The sequence below is a fragment of the Heterodontus francisci genome, chromosome 2 (genome assembly GCF_036365525.1).
Source record: "Heterodontus francisci isolate sHetFra1 chromosome 2, sHetFra1.hap1, whole genome shotgun sequence".
Taxonomy (NCBI): Eukaryota; Metazoa; Chordata; class Chondrichthyes; order Heterodontiformes; family Heterodontidae; genus Heterodontus; species Heterodontus francisci.
This window is the reverse complement of record NC_090372.1, coordinates 206735206-206759761: the sequence shown is the minus strand read 5'-3', so window position 1 is coordinate 206759761 and position 24556 is coordinate 206735206. Positions and strand designations below refer to the sequence as shown.

The window sequence follows — 24556 nt, the reverse complement described above, 5'->3', positions numbered from 1 at the left end:
TGGGACCGTTCCAGCCTCTAGGGAATGATGGAAAATTATAACCAGTGCATCCACTATCTCTGCAGCTTCCTCTTTTAAAACACTTGGGTGGGCCATCAGATCCTGAGAATTTGTTCTAATTTGTCCAACACTTTCTCTCGTCTGATATTAATTGCTCTAAGTTCCTTACTCTTATCAGCCCCTTGGTTACCCTTAATAATTGATATGTAATTTGTGTCTTACACTGTGAGGACAGATACAAAACATTTGTACCGAGCCTCCCTTAGTCGTGCCTGCTTGACTTGGTTTGGTTTGGCTGCTCTGCCTTGTCTCGGGCTCTGCTGGGGAAGGTGTCTCAGGTGTGTTCGCCGCCTGCAGGGTGTGCCAAGCTTCAGCGCGTCACTCCCAGCTCTGCTCTGCTCTTCATATCCGCCACCACATCGCATCGCATCAGATCAACAAACATGGCTGACGCTTATCTCTACAAACTTTGCTCATCCTCACTCACCCTGAAGGCAGCGGCGGGTATTTAACCTTCCTGCGCAGCCGCTCCCCTCCCCGGGGCTCACACGCTTGTTTGTGAGAGGGCATGGAAAGCAGCGGAGGCGACAACAGCCCATCTCTCAGTGAAAGTGCCGGCTCCAATTCTTGGATGCGATCGTGGGACAACAGCAGCACTTTATCGGCGTTAAACATCGGTAGGAACAGCTTCACCAGAAACTTTGCCTCTCTTACTCGGTGCTAGTTTGGTTTCCTTACCTTGGGTGCACTATACTCTTTTGAGAGTGTATTTTCTCTCCAATTATCCTTTCTTTCTTCAGTTTTTACTCTTTGACTTTGCTGGGGTATGAATGATTTGCTCTCAAGTGCCCTCAAGTACTCTTGCTTGGGGTGCCTGTTATTCCTTGCCATGCCTGTCAGTATTATTGGCAGGTATCCCACCCGGATCCCCAAGGCAGACCCCAATCCTGATCCTGGCATCACCCAGCACACGTTTACCATCAGGAGTTGCTGAATATCAATTTAGGGGCACCATTATCTCCCCCCCCCCCCCCCCCACACCCTCCCTCCCCAAATTTCTTTGGTGTGCTGGAGCCAATTGTAACACCTCCCTGCCTCTGCACAGAGCTGAGAATAGGACCTGGGATCATCCTGATCTGATGACTTAGTTACCGAATAAGGTTGCTGAACCATCAAGGAGCCTTCGTCACTCTTTCTCTCTTGCTATAGAACGTTAGCAAAAGTTCCCAGGATAGTTAGTTTTAATATTTTGTTTGGGGACTTTTGGCTTATAATCTAACAAGTATTGTTTGGGAGTGTTGACTGTCATTTCAACAGGTGTGTAGATTGATGGGTGGCGAGGTGTAGTTTTACTAAGGGACAGCCTTATTCTTCTGACTTTACCATACATGCTTGACTGAACTGATTTAAACCCTAGTTTATTTGTAGATTGATTGGCTCCAAAAGTATTTATCCCATCGCTGACAAGTCATTATTGCGGTGAACACTGCAATGAAAATATTGCTTTTCACTTGGCATTGCGAAGTTGATTAAGATGTTCACTGATTTTGTTTCAATGATATTACGTACTACATATCATTATTTTCAACAAACTCCAATTTTCTAGCTTCCTCTCTTAGTTCCTACGGGTGCCAGGTACCTCAGTCAAGTGCCCACTCTTTATGGTGAGCTGAGGAAGTAAGTGCCAGTAGATTGTTTGATTGTGGACGTTGTCAGATTTGAATCCAATTCTTTTCCTCAACCTGTTCAATCTCGCACAAATGCAGAATTTTTTTTATTTGTTTCTGGGATGTGGGCATCGCTGGTTAGACCTGCATTTACTGCCCATTCCTAATTGCCCTTGAGAAGCTGCATTCTTGAACCGCTGCAGTCCATGTGGGGTAGGTACACCCACAGTGCTGTTAGGAAGGGAGTTCCAGGATTTTGATCCAGTGACAGTGAAGGAACAGCGATATAGTTCCAAGTCAGGATGGTGTGCGGCTTGGAGGGGAACTTGCAGGAGGTGGTGTTCCTATGCACTTGCTGCCCTTGTCCTTCTAGCTGGTAGAGGTTGCGGGTTTGGAAGGTGCTGTCGAAGGAACCTTGGTGAGCTGCTGCAGTGCATCTTGTAGATGGTACACACTGTTGCCACTGTGCTTTGCTGGTGGAGGGAGTGAATGTTTGTAGATGGGATGCCAATCAAGTGGGCTGCTTTGTCCTGGATGATATTGAGCTTCTTGAGTGTTGTTGGAGCTGCACCCATCCAGGCAAGTGGAGAGTATTCCTTCACACTCCTGACTTGTGCCTTGTTGATGGTGGACAAGCATTGGGGAGACAGGAGGTGAGTTAGTCACCACAGAATTCCCAGCCTCTGACCTGCTCTTGTAGCCACAGCATTTAAATGGTTGGTTCAGTTCAGTTTCTGGTCAATGGTGCCCCCCCCCCGCCCCCCAGGATGTTGATAGTGGGGGATTCAGCGATCATAATGCCATTGAATGTCAAGGTAAAATGGTTAGTTTCTCTTTTGTTTGAGATGGTCATTGCCTGGCACGGTATTTATATGGCTACTCCAGTTCAGTTTCTGGTCAATGGTAGCCCCTAAAATGTTGATAGTGGGGGATTCAGCAATGGTAATGCCATTGAATGTCAAGGGGAGATGGTTAGATTCTCTCTTGTTGGAGATGGTCATTGCCTGGTACTTGTGTGGCACAAATGTTACTTGCCATTTATCAGCCCAAGCCTGGATATTGTCCAGGTCTTGCTGCATTTCTACACGGACTGCTTCAGTATTTGAGGAGTCACGAATGGTGCTGAACATTGTGCAATCATCAGCAAACATCCCCACTTCTGACCTTATGATAGAAGGAAGGTCATTGATGAAGCAGCTGAAGTTGGTTGGGCCTAGGACACTACCCTGAGGAACTCCTGCAGTGATGTCCTAGAGCTCAGATGATTGACCTCCAACAACCACAGCCATCTTCCTTTGCGCTAGGTATGACTCCAACCTGCAGAGGGTTTTCCCCCTGATTCCCATTGACTCCAGTTTTGCTAGGGCTCCTTGATGCCATACTCGGTCAAATGCTGCCTTGATGTCATGGGCAGTCACTCTCACCTCATCTCTGGAGTTCAGCTCTTTTGTCCGTGTCTGGACCAAGGCTGTAATGAGGTCAGGAGCTGAGTGGCCCTGGTGGAACCCAAACCGAGCAACAGTGAGCAGGTTATTGCTGAGCCAGTGCCGCTTGATAGCACTGTTGACGACCCCTTCCATCACTTTGCTGAAGATTGGGAGTTGACTGATAGGGCAGTAATTGGCAGGGTTAGATTTGTCCTGTTTTTTGTGCATAGGGCGTACCTGGGCAATTTTCCACAATGCCAAGTAGATGCCAGTGTTGTAGCTGTACTGGAACGGCTTGGCTAGGGGCGCAGCTAGTTCTGGAGCACAAGTCTTCAGTACTATTGCTGGAATGTTGTCAGGGCCCATAGCCTTTGCAGTATCCAGTGCCTTCAGCCTTTTCTTGATATCACATGGAGTGAATTGGATTGGCTGAAGACTGGCATCTGTGATGCTGGGGAACTCAGGAGGAGGCCGAGATGGATCATCAACTCGGCACTTCTGGCTGATGATTGTTGCAAATGCTTCAGCCTTGTCTTTTGCACTGATGTGCTGGGCTCCCCCATCATTAAGGATAGGGATATTTGTGGAGCCACCTCCTCCAGTCAGTTGTTTAATTGTCCACCACCAGTCACGACTGGATGTGGCAGGACTGCAGAGCTTAGATCTGATCCGTTGGTTATGGAATCGCTTAGCTCTGTCTATCGCATGCTTTTTCCGCTGTTTGGCATGCAAGTAGTCCTGTGTTGGAGCTTCACCAGGCTGACATCTCATTTTGAGGTATGCCTGGTGCTGCTCCTGGCATGCCCTCCTACACTCTTCATTGAACCAAGGTTGGTCCCCCGGCTTGATGGTAATGGTAGAGTGGGGGATATGCCGTGCCATGAGGTTACACAATTCTGCTGCTGCTGATGGCCCACAGCACCTCATGAATGCCCAGTTTTGAATTGCTAGATCTGATCAAAATCTATCCCATTTAGCATGGTGGTAGTGCCACACAACATGATGGTGGGTACCCTCAATGTGACAATGGGACTTTGTCTCCACAAGGACTGTGCGGTAGTAACTCCTACCAACACAGTCATGGACCGATGCATCTGCAACAGGTAGATTGGTGAGGACAAAGTCAAGTACGATTTTCCCTCACCACCTGCTGCAGACCCAGTCTGGCAGCTATGTCCTTTAGGATTCGGTCAGCTTGGTCAGTAGTGGTGCTACCGAGCCATTCTTGGTGATGAACATTGAAGTCCCTACCCAGAGTACATTTTGTGCCCTTGCTACCCTCAATGCTTCTTCCAATTGGTTTTCAACATGGAGAAGCACAGATTCATCAGCCGAACGGGGGTGGTAGATGGTAATCAGCAGGAGGTTTCCTTGCCCATGTTCGATCTGATGCCATGAGACGTCATCGGGTCTGGAGTCATTGTTGAGGACTCCCAGAGCAACTCCCTCCCGACTGTATACCACTGTGCCGCCACCTCTGCTGGGTCTGTACTGTTGGTGGGTTAGGAGGTACCTAGGGGATGGTGATGGTGGTGTCTGGGATATTGTCTGCAAGGTATGATTCTGTGAGTATGACTATGTCGAGCTGTTCCTTGACTAGTCTGGGGGACAGCTCTCCCAATTTTGGCACAAGCCCCCAGATGTTAGTAAGGAGGACTTTGCAGGGTTGACAGGGCTGGGTTTGCCATTGTCGCTTCCGGTGCCTAGGTCGATGCCGGGTGGTCCGTCTGGTTTCATTCCTTTTCTGAGACTTTATGGCAGTTTGATACAACTGAGTGGCTTGCTAGGCCATTTCAGAGGGCATTTAAGAGTCAACCACATTGCTGTGTGTCTGGAGTCATATGTAGGCCAGACCAGGTAAGGACGGCAGATTTCCTTCCCAAAAGGGTATTAGTGAACCAGATGGATTTTTACAACAATCGACAATGGTTTCATGGTCATCAGTAGACTAGCTTTTAATACCAGATTTATTAATTGAATTCAAATTCCACCTTCTGCCTTGGTGGGATTTGAACCCATGTCTCCAGAGCAATACATCTGGGGCTCTGGGTTATAATAATCAAGAATGGAAATTCTAGACCGTTCATTTTTTTAAATTCCCGTTTCCCTGGCTTGGGAATACTAAGATCAGCCATAGCATTGCTACTGCTGACTTGGCTAAGATCAACTAACACAGTAAAGAGCAGTGATTGAATGTAGGAGTTTCCCTGGCCCGTGAGTCTTAGTCTTCTCATGACTATATCACTAACATACTGAGCCTTTGGGAAATTCTGCCCTATCTATAAATATGATGGCGATAAATTGTGAGCCAGTCTCTTATAATGTGATTAGGATCACTGCACTTTCACTGTAAAAAAATTTATATGTGTCTCTTGAAAGGCAGTTCAAGCTTGTTGCTAATGACATGAAGAACCAAAAGTCATTTTTTATTGACAATTTTTCATGATTGTATGAAACTAATAAATAAAGGATGTGCCAATCATCCTTTAGATATTCATTGCAAACAAAGTGTGCATTATGAAATTGGTGTCAGTCTGTTGAGTAAGTGCCATATTTAGTGGCCATTTGATCTCTTTCAGTTTATGTCATAAACATAAAATTATGATTAAAAATGTTTCAATTGACCATCTCCAGTTTACAGACCATGGTGATGTCAGATTTTATACCCTGATTTGTGTTGGTTTAGCTAATACATGACACTAAGGGCATTAATGTTTGCTTCAGTAGGTTTTGGACAATTAATGTGCATTGATAAAAATGGCAGACTTGTTCACAGATTAACACAACATGAAGTGACAACATGCTGCCGTAAAAAGTAATGACATCGTACATGGTGTCCATGTTTATTGAATCAACTGTTGTCATGGTTGTGAGCAGATGATTAATGTTTAGGAAATTTGTTTGTTGCTGTAGGGAATTTTCTAATAAGATGTTTGTTCTGTAGCAAGTGGTTCTTCTTTCCACTCCAGCTACAAGCACTTTAGAAAAAGCCATAAATTAAAACAGAAAATGCTGGAACACTCAGCAGGTCAGGAAGCATCTGTGGAGAGAGAAACAGAGTTTAAGGCTGCTAAAGCGTTTCCAGCATTTTTTGTTTTTATTTCAGATTTCCAGCTTCTGCAGTATTTTGCTTTTGTTTTAGAAATAGCCATTGTGGCCTCAGTTTAGCAGTTCAAATGAGACGTTAAACTTGTCTGATGGATATTAAAGATCCCATTTTGAACAATAGCCAGGACCTTTCCTGGTGTCCTGGCCAAACTTTTTGCCCCGTCTTCAGGCGTTAAATCAAAGCCCCCTCCTTATAAAAGTTATAAAAGGACCACATGGCACTATTTTGAAGAAATGCAGGGGAGTTCTCCCTGGTTTCATGGCCAATATTTATCCTTCAATCAACACCACAAAAACAGATTATTTGGTTATTATCTCATTGCAGTTTGTGGGAGCTTGCTGTGTGCAAATTGGTTGCCGCATTTCCTACAGCAGTGATTACACTTCAAATGTACTTAATTGGCTGTAATGCTCTTTGGGATGTCCTGAAGTTCTATAAGGCGCTATATAAATGTAAGTCTTTCTCTTCTTTCCTTTTTCTTTTTCTCTTTCATTCCTTCTCCTCACATGAACCTAGAAATTGGTGTTGATGCAGTATTCATTCAGAAATTGTGGGTTGCTAATAGTTTCTGGGAGCATTTATTCCTGCTGGTTTACTTGCGCTCGTGGTGTTTTACAGGCTGTGGACGGCTAATGTGGGAATTCTCGTTCACATGGTGGTTCAGGAAGTGGGAAAGGAGTAACATTAAATTTTTCAATCAGCTGTGAGCTCCAATGAAATCGCTGCGGGAAGACAATTCTTGTCGATTTTAAAGAAAGAACTCACTTTATATGGCGTCTTTCGCAACTTTGGGATCCCTAAAGTGCTTTACAGCCAATGAAGTACTTCTGAAGTGTAGTCATTGTTGTAATGTAGGAAAAGTACCAACTGAGAAATGCTAGTTTGATTGGTCAGGAGCTGCATACCTTTCTATTACAAAGTTATAAAGTATTTACAGCAGAGAAACAGACCATTTGTCCCAACAGGACCATGCTAGTGTTTATGCTCCACATGAGTCTCCCCCCACCCCTCTTCCTCTAACCCCATCAACATATCCTTTTATTCCTTTCAACTCTCACCTGCTTATCTAGCTTTCCCTTAAATGTATCTATACTGTTATCCTCCACTGCTCCCTGCGCTAGCGAGTTCCACATTCTCACCATTCTCTGGTTAAATAAGTTTCTCCTAAATTCCCTATTGAATTTATTAGTGACTATCTTATATTTATGACCTCTCATTTTGGACTCTCCTGCAAGTGAAACATCTTCTCAATGCCTATCCTAGCAAACCCTTTCATAATCTTGAAGATCTCTGCCAGGTCACCCCTCGGCCTTCCCTTTTCTAGGCCTACCCTGTTCAATCTTTCCTGATGGGTATAATCTTCCAGTTCTTCTATCATTCTGTCAGGAGAAAACGAGAGAAGGTAGACATTTAAGGGGACTGTTGGCCACCCCTACGCTTCTCAGGAATGCCTGATGCTCCAGACACAGAAGGAGGTAGCTTAAGACCAATATCTTGACTGTGGCGGCCGAGCATTCAGTTTGCTTGTATTGTACTGCCCAGGGAGATCTTGGGGTATCAGGATCACAGGGAAACTGCAAGGCAACCCTGATGCTAGCCACTCACTCCTTTGAAAGAATCGCTGAAAGGACGGTATTGGAAATGTCATGTATCTGCAACAAAGCACAATCACCAAGGGGTAGCACAGTGCCAACTCAAGCTGCCAATATTCACACACTACACAGTAGAGGAAATAACTGATCTGCACTTTGCTTAAATACTGTGCTGAGTGTTTAACTTTCATGTTTACAATAGAGCATGAGTCTCAGGATAACCTGGAGTAGTAGAAATGTTTGGCTGTAGAAAGGGAGATGCTGTAATTCTTAATGTAATAAAGATTGATCTAAATGTTGAGAAGCTAGGAACTGTGGAGCAGCAGAGAGATTTAGGGGTTCAAATACAGAAATCACCAACAAGTTGCATTTATATAGCACCTTTAACACAGTAAAACATCCCAAGGCACTTCACAGCAGCTTTATAGGAGGACAGAGAGGTGGTGAGGTGAAAAGGTTTAGGGAGGGAATTCCAGAGACTAGGGTCTAGGTAGCTAAAGGCATGGCCGCCAATGGTGGAGCGCTTAGAATTAGGGATGCACAAGAGGCGAGGGTTGGAGGAGTGGCGACATCTCTGAAGGTTGTAGGGGTAGAGGAGGTTGAAATGGGTGGTCCAGGTGGTGGCATGAACATATGGTCAGAAGCTCTTCTCGGGGCCAGATACAACATGAAGTTTGTGAATGGTCTGGTTCAGCCTCAGGCAGTTGCCAAGGAGACGGATGGAGTTGGTAGCTAGGGAACAACCACAGCTACAAAAAAAATTTTTGAAAAGCTAATTGAATGTCAGCTTTCATCTGAAGGGGGCTGGAATACAAAGGGGTCGAAGTTATGTTACAGAGGTACAGAGCTCCGCTTAGACAGCATCTGCAGCACTGTGTTCAGTTCTGGGCACCGCACCTCAGCCAGGATATGTTGGCCTTGGAGGGGGAGCAGCACAGATTCACCAGAATGACCCTGGAGATAAAAGGGTTAAATTATGAGGCTAGGTTACATAGATGAGTCTCGTATTCCCTCGAGTATTGAGCATTAAGGGGAGATCTAATTGAGGTGTTTAAGATGATTCAAGGATTTGACAGGGTAAATAGGAACACAAGTAGGCCATTCAGCCCCATTCAGTTAAACAATGTGTGATCTGTATCTTAACTCCGTCTACCCGCTTTGACTCCATTACCCTTATCGAACAAGAATCTATCAATCACAGCTTTGAAATTTTCACTTGATCCCCAGCCCCAACAGATTTTCAGGATAGAGAGTTCCAGATTTCTACTATCTTTTGTGTGAAGAAGTGCTTCCTGACATCACCCCTGAACGGCTTGGCTCTGATTTTCAGGCTACGCCCCCTTGTTCTGGACTCCCCCATCAAAGGAAACAATTTCTCCCTATGTACCCTATTATATCTTTTAATTATCTTAACCAGTTAGAGAGAAACTACAAGTGTGAAAAGACTTGCATTTATAAGCTGCCTTACGTGACTGCGGGACATCCCAAAGCACTTTCCAGCCAATGCAATACTTTTGAAATGTAGCCACTATTGTAATGTAGGAAATATGGCAGCCAATTTTCACACAGCAAGATCCCACAAACATCAGTGAGATAATAACCAGATAATCTGTTTTATGCGTTGGTTGAGGGATAAATATTGGCCAGGCATGCGTGGGAGGAAAAAGGTGACTTTAGACCATTGGTTCCGAAAGCTCGCCACCACTGGGGGTGTTCCTTTCATCATGTCTGTGTCTGTTGCAGACTAATTGATAGAGATTGGTTGCTATGATTAGTCAACAATTTGGATGGTAGAAGGCAAACTACATGGACCTTAATCTTTTATCGCCCATCAATTCCTATGTAAGTTAAGAATTTTTGTGCTACTCAAATTCACCGACGTTTCCTGGAAGTGCATGGGCAAAAAGTGAAAAAGAATGACTTGTATTTATATAGCACCTTTCACGACCAAAGCACATTCCAGCCAATTAAGGACTTCTAAGTCACTGTTGTAATCTAGGAAATGCAGCAGCCAGTTTGCACACAGCAAGCTCCCACAACGTGATCAATGACTAGGTAAGCTGTTTTTAGTGATGTTGTTTGAAGGATAAGTATTGGTCAGTACACTGGGGAGAACTCAATTCCTTTTCTTCGCAATAGTATCATGGAATGCTTTACGTCCACTTGAGAGGACAGACGGGGCTTTGGTTTAACATCTCATTCACAGGGTGTCTCCTCCAACAGTACAGCACTCCCTCAGCACTGTGCTAGGGAGTGCCTGCCTAGATTTTGCGTTCAAGTCTCTAGAGTGCAACTTGAACCCACAACCTTCTGATTCAGAGGGTCAAGTGCTACCCACTGAGCTACAGAATTTGGGCCCAGTGTTCTATATAATGTGCTCAGTTCACTGTACAGGTTGCTCCTGTACTTCCAGCTGCTCTTATATTCCCAGTGTGAAGTTGGGGAAAAGCAGAAATGTGCACATGCAGAGAATACTCTGCTAACCAGAACGGGGAACATAGAGAAGCTTGATGGGCTGATTGCCAACTTGTTGGTCCTTTGTTAACACTAGAATTCTAAAGGCTGAGCCCCTGAGAACTCCTTCAAACTTTGAAAATGAGTGTTGAAAGAAGTTGGCTTCATACATTGTGCCACTGCCGGTGTGAGATTACCTACTGGCCCCAACACCTGAAGATGAAGTGCCTGCTGGTTCGGCTCCAGTGATTGTGTGCATTGCTGTAACACTAAATGTGCACAATGTGCAGTGATCTGCCCTATTAAATATGGATCAGTGCCCAGAAGCAAGAGCCCAGGATTCGCTTGGCAAGCTTGTAAGGCTACAGTTAACTTGAGTTTAGATCTTTGGCAGGCCCAGGAGTAGATCAAGTTAAATGTCAATTCTAAGCACGAAAGGCATTTTTATTTGTTCTTTTCTCTTTTTCCTTCATCAGTTTTCTCCCCTCCTTTCTTGAAGAAATAACAAAATTGGCAGGCCGGAAAAGACAAGCTAATACATCAAGCCTGCCCTACATTTCGTGATGGTTGGAGCATCCTGACTACACACTGATCTCCCCATAACCTCCTCTCCTCCCTCTTCCTCCCTCCTCTCAACCCACACCCCACCACCAGTCATCTAATCTCCTATGAGATGCAAAGAAAGAGAAAACACTCAGTGTCAATAAGGCCAAAATATTCTCTGGAAAACTCCTCTCCAACCTTTTCAGATGATTGAAACTAGTTCAGGAGATCACATGGGCCATGTTTTATCTCTCAAGACAATTAATTATCTTCCTTATAGAATCATAGAAAGGCTACAGCACAGAAGTAGCCATTTTGAATTTTTTTGGTTTGGTCACTTATTTGACCCTGAGCTGAACTTCCAAGCCTATCTGCTCTCCGTTAACTTCCACCTCCATGACATTGACTCCTCCCCTGCCTCTGCCCATCTGCTGCTGAAACCCTCATTTATGCCTTTGCCATCTACAGATTCGACTATTCCAATGCTCTCCTGGCAGCCTCCTACCTACTACCCTCTGTAAATGAGCTCATTCAAAACTTTCCTGCCCATATTCTAGCTTTCATCAAGTCCTGATCACCCATCACTCCTGTGCACGCTGTCCTACATTGGCTACCTGTCCAGAAACACCTCAATTTAAAAATTTTCATCCTTGGGCTGCCGCTGAAATAGATGGCGGGCGGAAAAATTTGCAGCCTGCACACACAGGGCCAACGTCACGGACAGCGGCTCATTAGCATGACGTGGAGGAGGCGGGCAAGCCATCCCTGGTAAAGGCATCCGGCGCCATTTTTAAAGGGCTGACAGCCTTCAATGAACATTTAAATTTTAAAGTAACAGTGACTTTAATGTTTATAAGAATGAATAAAATAAGCTTTCCATGCCCTCTCCCACTCCGCCTCCAATGGCATTACACATCATTCCTGCCCTTTTCCCTGGAATACCTACCGTTAAAAGTTCGGAACCTTTGTCCTTTACCCCCTCCCATCATCCCCCCAACCAATCCGAAGTGTTTTAGCCCCGCTCCCTCCCTCCCACACGGAGAAAATCAGCTCCTCCCCCCTCCTCACAGGTGTCGCGCCTCGTTTCCCTGAATGGGGATTTGAAGGCACAGCAAAGCCGCCGCCAAAATGAAGATCTCAACGTGCTGGCAGAATCACTGCGGCCTGTAATTTGAATATTATAATGTGGGTCCCGTCGCCGAGCGGCAAGGTGGCCACCATGAGGCCTTGCCGCCGAGATCGGGACGGGGCCTGCCAACGTTGTTGGTGGGCCTCATCCGTTGCTATTTTCATTCCCCCCCACCACCACCGTTCCTGGTGTTGGAGAGCCTTTAAAATCCAGCCCCTTGTGTTCAAATCCCTCCATGGCCTCGCCCCACCCTATTTCTGTATCTACCTCCAGTCTCACAACCCTCCAAGATCCCTGCGCTCTTCCAATTCTGGCCTCTTTGCACCCCTGATTTTAATTGTTCCACCATTGGCAGCCGTGCCTTCAGTTGTCTAGGCCGTAAGCTCTGGAATGCCCTCCCTCATCTCTCCACCTTTCTATCTCTCTCTGCTCTTCTGACACACCTTAAAACCTATCTCTTTGACCAAGCTTTGGTCACCTGCTTTGGTCACATATCTCTTTGTCAAATTTTATTTCCTAAACCTCCTGTGATACACCTTGGGACATTTTACTAGGTCAAAGGTGCTATATAAATTAAAGTTGCTGTTGTTATGCTGCTTCTGCTTCCCTTGTCAGGTGTGGTTAGCCTCTCGGTGACTGTAGAAGATAGCCAAGCCAGGCCTGGTAACTTGAGAAGTGCCAGCAGGTCCAGACTGACTACAAAAACAGCCAATTAGGAACACTTCCTCAAGCAGTCAAGCCTCACATTTAGGGAGATGCAGGGCCCAGCACGAGACTGGAACGTAGGAAATGGCTACATTTGGATTATAAAAGAAGTAGCAATGTAAATTGAAATTAAGGTGAAGATAAAGAGAGCAACAAGGAACGATAGAGAGAAAAGGCAGGAGGGGTAGAATAGATGTTTTGCCTGTAACTCTGTTGGTAGCTCTCTTGCCCCTGAGTCAGTAGGTGGGTGTGTTTAAGTGGACTGACCATGTGATCTAAGCTGATACTCCAGTGCAGTACTGAAGGAGTGCTGCACTGTTAGAGTTGCCATCTTTCGGGTAAGACATTAAACCGAGTCCCTGTCTGCTCTCTCAGGTGGTCATAAAAGATTCCACAGAACTATTTTTTAAGAAGAGCTGGGGAGTTCTAGTCCAATATTGATCCCTCATTAAACAGATTATCTGGCCATTAAGACATTGCTGTCAGGAATCTTGCTATTGCCTTCCACATTTATAGTTGCATTTTTTGATGAAGTAACAGAGAAGGTTGATGAAGGGAATGCAGTGGATGCTCCAATGCTGTAAATGACTCTATGGGCTAGATTTTATGATTTGCCGCTGGGAGTGGTGGCGGGTGTGTAAAATGGCAGCAGTCCCGTCTGTGACGTTAGCGGCTCTGCCGCCACGATTATGCGGGGGTTGGCCATTTTGCATAGTGGAGGTGGCCATAACACCCTCCCCGCCCCCACCCCCACCCCATTAACGTAGCAGGGGGGCAATGGAGACGCCATTCATGGCATCACCTGATGTTGGAGCAGATGCTGGCAGCCCTGCATTTAGTCTCTTCGAGCATTGAGCAGCAACTTATTAAATTAGCACCTCTGTGGTTTGCAATAAATCTGTCATCCAACAGGCGGAGAGCACCCCCCACCCCCACCCCGGACATTATTCAGACCGTCAGATGTCAGAGCAAGAGTGGCCCCTCCCCCCATTCACACACAGGCCCCTTGCAGAGTTACCCCCCATTCACACACAGGCCCCTTGCAGAGTTACCCCCCATTCACATCAGGCCCCTTGCAGAGTTACCCCCCATTCACACACAGGCCCCTTGCAGAGTTATCCCCATTCACATCAGGCCTCTTGCAGAGTTACCCCCCATTCACATCAGGCCCCTTGCAGAGTTACCCCCCATTCACGCACAGGCCCCTTGCAGAGTTACTACCCATTCACACACGGGCCACTTGCAGAGTTACCCCCTATTCACACACAGGCCCCTTGCAGAGTTACCCCCCATTCACACACAGGCCCCTTGCAGAGTTACCCCCCATTCAGACACGGGCCCCTTGCAGAGCTACCCCCCATTCACACACAGGCCCCTTGCAGAGTTATCCCCATTCACACACAGACCCCTTGCAGAATTACCCCCCATTCACACACAGGCCCCTTGCAGAGTTACCCCCTATTCACACACAGGCCCCTTGCAGAGTTATCCTCATTCACACACAGGCCCCTTGCAGAGTTATCCCCATTCACACACAGACCCCTTGCAGAGTTATCCCCATTCACACACAGACCCCTTGCAGAGTTACCCCCTATTCACACACAGGCCCCTTGCAGAGTTATTCCCGTTCACACACGGACCCCTTGCAGAGTTACCCCCTATTCACACACAGGCCCCTTGCAGAGTTATCCCCATTCACACACAGGCCCCTTGCAGAGTTACCCCCTTTTCACACACAGGCCCCTTGCAGAGTTATCCCCATTCACACACAGGCCCCTTGCAGAGTTATTCCCATTCACACACGGACCCCTTGCAGAGTTACCCCCTATTCACACACAGGCCCCTTGCAGAGTTATCCCCATTCACACACAGACCCCTTGCAGAGTTATCCCCATTCACACACAGGCCCCTTGCAGAGTTATCCCCATTCACACACAGGCCCCTTGCAGAGTTACCCCCCATTCACACACAGGCCCCTTGCAGAGTTACCCCCCATTCACACACAGGCCCCTTGCAAAGTTACCCCCCATTCACACACAGGCCCCTTGCAGAGTTACCCCCTATTCACACACAGGCCCCTTGCAGAGTTACCCCCTATTCACACACAGGCCCCTTGCAGAGTTATCCCCATTCACACACAGGCCCCTTGCAGAGTTACCCCCCATTCACACACAGACCCCTTGCAGAGTTATCCCCATTCACACACAGGCCCCTTGCAGAGTTACCCTCCATTTCACACACAGGCCCCTTGCAGAGTTATCCCCATTCACACACAGGCCCCTTGCAGAGTTACCCCCCATTCACACACAGACCCCTTGCAGAGTTATCCCCATTCACACACAGGCCCCTTGCAGAGTTATCCCCATTCACACACAGGACCCGTGCAGAGTTACCCCCCATTCACACACAGGCCCCATGCAGAGTTATCCCCATTCACACACAGGCCCCTTGCAGAGTTATCCCCATTCACACACAGGCCCCTTGCAGAGTTACCCCCCATTCACACACAGACCCCTTGCAGAGTTATCCCCATTCACACACAGGCCCCTTGCAGAGTTATCCCCATTCACACACAGACCCCTTGCAGAGTTATCCCCATTCACACACAGGACCCGTGCAGAGTTACCCCCCATTCACACACAGGCCCCTTGCAGAGTTATCCCCATTCACACACAGGCCCCTTGCAGAGTTACCCCCCATTCACACACAGGCCCCTTGCAGAGTTGCCCCCCATTCACACACAGGCCCCTTGCAGAGTTACCCCCCATTCACACACAGGCCCCTTGCAGAGTTACCCCCCATTCACACACTGGCCCCTTGCAGAGTTATCCCCATTCACACACAGGCCCCTTGCAGAGTTATCCCCATTCACACACAGGCCCCTTGCAGAGTTATCCCCATTCACACACAGGCCCCTTGCAGAGTTGTCCCCATTCACACACAGGACCCGTGCAGAGTTACCCCCCATTCACACACAGGCCCCTTGCAGAGTTATCCCCGTTCACACACAGGCCCCTTGCAGAGTTACCCCCCATTCACACACAGGCCCCTTGCAGAGTTACCCCTCATTCGCACACAGGCCCCTTGCAGCTTTGCACCCCACCCCCGCCCCCTCATCCAGACACCAGCAATGGCCACTGCAAAGCCCACTTAAAGAAAAACTCCAATGAAGTTACCTTCCCTTTCATGGCAGCGCGGACTCTCGCCTCGGTGACGCCTGCAGTTGAAAGTCAAGAGACTGAGTGCCACAAGTCATGCACAAAATTGAGGGATAACTCTGCAAGGGGCCTGTGTGTGAATGGGGGGTAACTCTGCAAGGGGCCTGTGTGTGAATGGGGGGATAACTCTGCAAGGGGCCTGTGTGTGAATGGGGATATCTGTGCAAGGGGCCTGTGTGTGAATGGGGGGTAACTCTGCAAGGGGCCTGTGTGTGAATGGGGGGTAACTCTGCAAGGGGCCTGTGTGTGAATGGGGGGTAACTCTGCAAGGGGCCTGTGTGTGAATGGGGGGTAACTCTGCAAGGGGCCTGTGTGTGAATGGGGATAACTCTGCAAGGGGCCTGTGTGTGAATGGGGATAACTCTGGAAGGGGCCTGTGTGTGAATAGGGGGTAACTCTGCAAGGGGCCTCTGTGTGAATGGGGATAACTCTGCAAGGGGCCTGTGTGTGAATGGGGGGTAACTCTGCAAGGGGCCTGTGTGTGAATGGGGGGTAACTCTGCATTCATTGGATTGCGAGGAATGAGATTCAAGTTTATTTAAAGCAGTATTTATAACATTTAAATGATGATGCTGTCGCGTCAGGGCATCAATGCCACCGCGGTACCTCCCTGACAAAATTGGCAAACAGCATTACGGCGCCGGGTTCTGTGGGGACGGCTTCGCAACAATTCTCCAGCCATCCCCGCACGCTCATGAACCCACCTCCGACAATAGAACAAAATTCAGCCCAATGACTCTATTCCTTCCATTACAACAACGACTGCACTTTGCAAGTACTTTGTTGGCTGAAAAGAGTTTTAGGATGTCTTTAGATCATGAAAGGCACAATATAAATATAATTACTTTATGTCTCTCTGCCTGTTTCTACACCTGCCTGTCTGTATAGTGGCTACATGGGACAATATTCCTTGTACATTGTGGGAGTGAGTGAGTTTTGCTGATTTACTAGGGTTGCAGCAGTGGCTACATTGTGTATTGTGGATACCCAGCATGTTAGTACCTGGTGGGTTATGGTTGTGCCATTAGGGATATGACAGTTGCCATTTTCAGTTAGGGTATGGCCTGCTCTGATGTATGACCTTTGTGGTGTTTCTGTTAACATGCCAGACAGCTGTTAACTGGAATACTACTGGATCAGTCTCGGGGTTTGTTTAATTTGCTCCGTGAAACAAAAGTAAATCTTGAGGAGGGATAGTGATTCCAGGTTACTTGTGTGCACCCCTCACAGTCGATCCAAACAACAGACTAACTGGAGTGAGATGGAATACTCTCCACTTGCCTGGATGGGTGCAACTCCAACAACATTCAAGAAGCTCGACACCATCCAGGACAAAGAAGCCCATTTGGTTGGCACCCCATCCACAAACATTCACACCCTCCACCACCAATGCACAGTGGCAGCAGTGTGTAGCATCTACAAGATGCACTGCAGCAACTCACCAAGGCTCCTTCGACAGCACCTTGCAAACCTGCGACCTCTACCACCTAGAAGGACAAGGGCAGCAGATGCATGGGAACCACCTGCAAGTTCCCCCTAAGCCACACACCATCCTGACTTGGAACTATATCGCCGTTCCTTCACTGTCGCTGGGTCAAAATCCTGGAACTTGTTTCCTAACAGCACTGTGGGTGCACCTACACCCCAAGGACTGCAGCAGTTCAAGAAGACGGCTCACCACTAACTTTTCAAGGGCAATTAGGGATGGGCAATAAATGCTGGCCTAGCCAGTGACGCCCACATCCTACAAAAACAAATTTTAAAAAATTCATCTCTTGTGGGTTGTTGCTGGTAGAATAGCAGCCATGTTTGTTTAGATTAGAGTTGTGAGGAGAACACAAAGAGTCTGAAAAGGGATTTAGATCGGTTACGTGAGTGGTCAAAAATTTGGCAGATGGGGTATAATGTAGGAAAATGTGAGGTTGTCCACTTTGGTGAGAAGAATAGAAAAGCGGAATATTATTTACCTGGAGAGACTGCCGAATGTTGTGGTAGAAAGGGATCTGGGTGTCCTATTACAGGAATCACAAAAAGTTAGCATGCAGGTACGGCAAGTAATTAGGAAAGCAAATGGAATGTTGACATTTATTGCAAGGGGGTTGGTACTGCATAGAGTTTTGGTCTCCTTACTTAAGAAGGGTTATACCTGCATTGGAAGCAGTTCAGAGACGATTCACTCGGCTGATTCCTGGGATGAGGGGTTTGTCTTATGAGGAAAAGTTGAGCAGGTTGGGCCTATACTCTTTGGAGTTCAGAAGAGTGAGAGCTGATCTTATTGAAACGTATAAGATTCTGAGGGGGCTTGGCAGGGTAGATGCTGAGATGATGTTTCTCCTCGTGGGGAAATCTAGAACCGGGAGCATAGTTTCAAAATAAGGGATCTCCCTTTTAAGACGGAGATGAGGAATAATTTCTGCTCTCAGATTGTCATTAATCTTTGGAATTCTCTTCCCCCAGAGAGGCTGGGTCATTGAACATATTCAAGGCTGAATTAGACAGATTTTTGATCTACAAGGGAGTAAAGGGCTGTCAGGAAAGTGGAGTTAAGACCACAATGAGATCAGCCATGATCTTATTGAATGGCGGAGCAGGCTGGAGAGAGTCATGTGGCCTGCTCCTGCTCCTAATTCTTATGTTCTTATGCTGCTGACTCCTGGAGGTTTCATCATATTGCCTCCCACCTCCCACTGCCTCATTCTGCCAAACAGGCTTTTTTCCACATGTCCAACATTTTTATAACCAATAAAATGTTCTAAAGAAAATTCTTTTCATGTCATTATGATTTTCTGCCCAGTAGTTGCTCACAGCAGTGTCCAGAAGTTTAATCTTTAATCCCTGGAGACTCCAGGTCAATCCTGGAGGGTTGGCAACCTCAGCTTAGGTTATAGTTGCTGCTGCATTTTTAAGAAGGAGTTAATTGTGTATGTTAAGGCATGTACAATAACAACAACTTGCATTTATATCATGCCTTTAAGGTAATAAAAAGTTCCAAGGCGCTTCACGGGAACGTTATCAACAAAAATTTAAGACTGATATTAGGACAAGTGACTGAGCTTTCGTTCACCTGGCCTAATATCTCCTTAGTATCATATTTTGTTTCATGAGGCTTGTAAAGCACCTTAAGATGGTTTATGAAGTTAAAGGCGCTGTATAAATGCAAGTTGTTGAGAGAAAGTAGAGATGCAGAGAGATTTAAACAGGGAATTGCAGCGTTTAGGGCCTAGACAGTTGAAGGCACGACTGCCACAGGTCTAGCAAAGGAAATCGGGGATGAGCAAGAGTCCAGAATTGGAGGAGTGCAGAGATCGCAAAGGGTTGTGGGGGCTGAAGGTAGATACAGAGATAGGGAGGGGCAAGGCCATGGATAGATCTGAAAACATGGATGGAAATATTAAAACTGAGGCATTACCGGACTGGGAGCTAATGTAGATGTTTCTTTAGCTGTTTTGGTAAAGATGAACATTTTGCTCTTCGCTCCAGGACTGCTGTTCCTTCTAATCTCTGAGTTTGGATTGGTGCGAACCATCCCAAAGCTCGGCATTTGTGCTACGTTGCAGGTATGTGAAAACTCAGATCTTCAGTTTTTCTGTGAATTGAAATATCTGTAAAATGTAAAAATTGCGTTTGAAGTGTAAAATCTTAAATACCCAAGATAAATATTTCTGAGGAAAGACGTTCAGCCTGTCTTAGATCATCCTTCCAGAATGACTCGATAGTTCCCTTCCCGCAGATCACAGCATCCACTTGTTTGTTAAATGATCTTAGATTTTTTATTCGTTCATGAGATGTGAGTGCTGGCAAGGCCAACGTTTCTTGACCATCCCTAATTGCCCTCGAGAAGGTGGTGGTGAGCTGCCTTCTTAAACCGTTGCAGTCCATGTGATGTACTGTTACTGGATTTTGACCCAGCGATAGTGAATGAAGGTGATATATTTCCGAGTCAGGGTGGGGTGTGGCTTTGAGGGGAACTTGCAGATGGTGGTGTTCCCATGCACCTGCTGCCCTTGTCCTCCTAGGTAGCAGAGGTCGTGGGTTTGGAAGATGCTTTCAAAGAAGCTGTGGCGAATTGCTGCAGTGCATTCTGTAGATGGTACACATTTCTGCCACTGTGTGCTGGTCTAGGAGGGAGTAAATCCTTAAGGTGCCGGATGGAGTGCCTATCAAGTGGGTTTGTCTTGGATGGAGTGGATCTTCTTGGAGCTGCACCCATCCAGACAAGTGGAGAGTATTCCATCACACACCTGACTTTTTATTTTATTTATTCATTCATGTGAAGTGGGCATCGCTGGCTAGGCCAGCATTTATTGCCCATCCCCAATTGCCCTTGAGAAGATGGTGGTGCGCTGCCTTCTTGAACCGCTGCAGTCCATGTGGGGTAGGTATACCCACAGTGCTCTTAGGAAGGGAGTTCCAGGATTTTGACCCAGTGACAGTGAAGGAACGGCGATATAGTTCCAAGTCAGGATAGTGTGTGTCTTGGAGGGGAACTTGCAGGTGGTGGTGTTCCCAGGCATTTGCTGCCTTTGTCCTTCTAGTTGGTAGAGATTGCAGGTTTGGAAGGTGCTGTCTAAGGAGCCTTGGTGTGTTGCTGCAGTGCATCTTGTAGATGGTACACACTGCTGCCACTGTGCGTCGGTGGTGGAGGGAGTGAATGTTTGTGGATGGGGTGCCAATCAAGTGGGCTGCTTTGTCCTGGATGGTGTCGAGCTTCTTGAGTATTGTTGGAGCTGCACCCAACCAGGTAAGTGGAGAGTATTCCATCACACTCCTGACTTGTGCCTTAGAGGTGGTGGACAGGCTTTGGGGAGCCAGGAAGTGAGGTGCTTGCCACAGGATTCCTAGCCTCTGACCTGCTCTTGTAGCCACGGTATTGATATGGCTACTCTAATTAAGTTTCTGGTCAATGGTAACCGCCCAGGATGTTGATAGTGGAGGCTTCAGCGATCGTAATGCTTGGAATGTCAAGGGGTAATGGTTAGATTTTCACTTGTTGGAGATGGTCATTGCCTGGCACTTGTGTGGTGCGAGTGTTGCTTGCCACTTAACAGCCCAAGCCTGGATATTGTCTAGGTCTTGCTGCATTTCTACACTCACTGCTTCAGTATCTGAGGAGTCGCGAATGGTGCTGAACATTGTGCAATCATCAGTGAACATTCTCACTTCTGACCTTATGATTGAAGGAAGGTCGTTGATGAAGCAGCTGAAGATAGTTGGGCCTAGGACACTACCCTGAGGAACTCCTGCAGTGATGTCCTAGTTGAGATGATTGACCTCCAACAACCACAACCATCTTCCTTTGCACTATCTATGATTCCATCCAGCGGAGAGTTTTCCCGCTGATTCCCATTGACTTCAGTTTTGCTCGGGCTCGGCCATACTCGATCAAATACTGCCTTGATGTCGAGGGCAGTCATTCTCACCTCACTTCTTGAGTTCAGCTCTTTTGTCCATGTTTGAACCAAGGTTGTAATGAGGTTTGGAGCTGAGTGGCCCAGGTGGAACCCAAACTAAGTGTCAGTGAACAGGTTCTTGCTAAGCAAGTACTGCTTGATAGCACTGTCGATGACCCCTTCCATCACTTTACTGATGATTGAGAGTAGACTGATGGTGGGGGTATTTGACTGGGTTGGACTTGTCCTGCTTTTTGTGTACAGGAAATGCCAGTGCAATATTCCACATTGCCGGGTAGATGCCAGAGTTGGAGCTTGTCTGGAACAGCTTGGTTAGGGGTGTGGCAAGATCTGGAGCACAGGTCTTTAGTCCTATTGCCAGAATATTGTCAGGGCCCATAGCCTTTGCAGTATCCAGTGCCTTCAGTCATTAGAAAATAGGCGACAGGTTTAGATAGAGAATCTGGATCGGCGCAGGCTTGGAGGGCCGAAGGGCCTGTTCCTGTGCTGTAATTTTCTTTGTTCTTTGTAGATCAGTGAGCACTGGGCTCCTGGGTGACCGGGACTTGGTGAGAGTTAGGATACAGGCTGCAGAGCTTTGGATGAGTTCAAGTTTATGGATACAAAGATACACACAGTATAGGTGCCATATAATGCAGTATTGTTCTATTATTATTGATGACTGGTGGTAAGCCCTGACAAATGGACAGCAGAAAAGAAAAAAAACACTGGAACAAGCTATTGCCTTCCACTGGCTCAACTAGTTCTGCATTGTGATGGAAATTGTCATTAAACTTGTGAGATCTGTAGCTCTGTCCTCAGAGATCAGTGTATTGTGGGAAGGTGGTGCTGGTACAGGATAAACAGAAGACGGTGTGAATAGCCGAGACTCTATCTATCAACAGCTCTGTAGGGCGATGACGGCTTGTGAATGGCAGGAACTTGCACAAAAGACCACAGTGAGGTGTGAAAGGATTTTCGGAAGCTGGTGTTAACCCTTTCATGTTATTGCCTGTGTAAGGAAGTAGTACAGAGGCAGCAGAAAAGCAGGATTTATGCACACTGTTGGGGAAAATTTATATCAGAGTGTATATCTATGAAGGAAATGTTCTATGTGGAGTGTGTAGGGGGGCAATTTTAAGAAGAATGTATATCTATGTGGACAATTATATCAAGATACATGTATATGGTTTTCCCACAATAGTGCTAGGTAGGGAATTCCATTCTCTAAGTCCAAGGGGCTTAAGAAAGAATATGTCTGACAACTGGTTTCACCATCCAGCACCAGATCTTGCTGGAGCACATAAAGCATTATTGGGTCCTACACCCATCTGCTAAAACTGCTCACTATTCCAGAATCAGCCCAGAATGCAACAGCAACTCCTGGCTTTTCTCTACTGCAAACCGTCTTCTTAAACCCCTGTATCTCCCACCCTCACCTCCAACAATAAGTGCGAGGAGCTCATAGACTTCTTTGTCACTAAGATTGAGACCATCCGATCAGCTACCTTTGTTGCCTCCCTCCCTTCCACTGGTCCACCTGACCAAATCACCTGTAATGCTCTCTGCTGCCCTAGCCCTGAACTTGCATCTTTCTCTAGTTTCTCTCCTATCTCCCCTCGTTTCTTCTTCGAGCTCATCTTGTCCATGAGATCCACCTTCTGCACCCTCGACCCTATTCTCGCTAAAGGCCTGCTCGGGTCTGCAAATGAGACCTGATCCAAGCCCGACAGAGAAAGTGTTAGATATAGTTCTTGGGGCTAAAGGGATCAAGGGATATGGGGAGCAAGCGGAAACAGCGTACTGAGTTTGGATGATCTGCCATGATCGTATTGAATGGAGGTGCAGGCTCAAAGGGTCGAATGGCCTACTCCTGCTCTTATTTTTCTATGTTTCTAGAACCCCATCCGACCCCAAGCCCGACCCAGCCCGAGTCCTTCCATTTTTTCCCGCGGCCGACCCGACCCGGCCTGACCATCAGTTAACTTGCCTTTCTGTTTTTCACTTTGTTCCTTACCTGCAGAAGCTTAAAATAACTAGCAAAACCACCTTTAAAGTCCAAAAAGTAAATTAACATTAGAGTCACTTACCTGAGGTGGTGATAGGGCATGTCCGATCCGGCCCTACCCGACCCGAGCCCAAATGCCGGACCCGGAAGTGCGAACCTGACACATGTTGTCGGGTCCCGTCGGTTTTAGGTCGGGTAGCAAGCCTTTAATTCTCGCTAAACTGCTGATTACCCAACTTTCCCTCCTGGTCCCCATGTTAGCCAATATTGTCAACGGTTCTCTCTCTTCAGGTGTTGTCCCTTTCTCCTTTAAATTTGCCTTTATCGCCCCTCTGCTCAAAAAAAAACCCTTGACCCCACCATCCTTGTGAACTATTGCCCCATCTCCAACTTCCTTTTCCTTTCCAAAGTCCTTGAATGTGTTGTCGCCTCCCAAGTCTATGCCCATCTTTCCCAGAATTCCATGTTTGAATCCCTCAAATCAGGTTTATACCCCAGCCAAAGTTCGGACACGGCAAATGTTACAAATGACATGCTATGCGAGTATGACAAAGGTAAGACAACGTCATCATTCTTCTTGACCTGTCCGCATTCTTTGACACAGTTGACCACACCATCTTCCTCCAACGCCTCTCCACTGTCGTCCAGTTGGGTGGGACTGCTCTCACCTGATTCCATTCTTATCTATCTAATCATAGCCAGAGTATCACCTGCAATGCCTTCTCTTCCCACTCCCATACCATTATGTCAAGTGACCCCAATGATCTATCGTTGGCCTGTCCTACTTCTCATCTACATGCTCCCCTCGGTGACATCATCTAAAAGCACAGCGATAGTTTTCACATGTACACTGATGACACCCAACTCTACCTTGGACCACCTCTCCCGACTCCTCCACTGTTGCTAAATTATCATATTCCTTATCTGACATCCTGGATGAGCAGAAATTTCCTTCAATTAATTATTAGGAAGACTGAAGCCATTGTTTTCAGTTCCTGCTCAGAATTCCATTCCCTAACGACCGACCCCATCCCTCTCTCTCCCTGGTAACAGTTTTAGATTGAACCAGTTTGTTTGAAATCCTCGGCTGGGATTTTATGCAGGTGACGGGGGTCTTGACGTCTGGAAAAAACAATGCCAAGAGCCCCGCGTCGCCTCTGCTGTGGAAGACCCGATGAATCTGGTGCCAATCAGGCACTTAAGTGGACAACGGCGGGCCTTCCATGGGATCAAGGTCCCCAGTGACTGAAGTCCCACCCTCGGAGAGCTGCAGGCCAGTCAGAGGCAGAAAGCTCTTCAACTGAGCAGTGCCAC

At 46.9% G+C, this 24556-nt stretch overlaps 1 protein-coding gene across 2 annotated transcripts in view; it reads left to right on the top strand.

The window, feature by feature from the left end:
• Positions 1-438: 438 nt before the first annotated feature.
• LOC137380242 (uncharacterized) overlaps positions 439-24556 on the top strand; it is a 104838-nt gene continuing 80720 nt past the window's right edge. For both annotated transcript variants that reach the window (XM_068052097.1, XM_068052087.1), the window contains exon 1: positions 439-677. In XM_068052097.1, coding sequence (XP_067908198.1) covers positions 569-677 — 109 coding nt within the window. In that variant the 5' untranslated portion in view covers positions 439-568. The remainder of the gene's footprint in view (positions 678-24556) is intronic.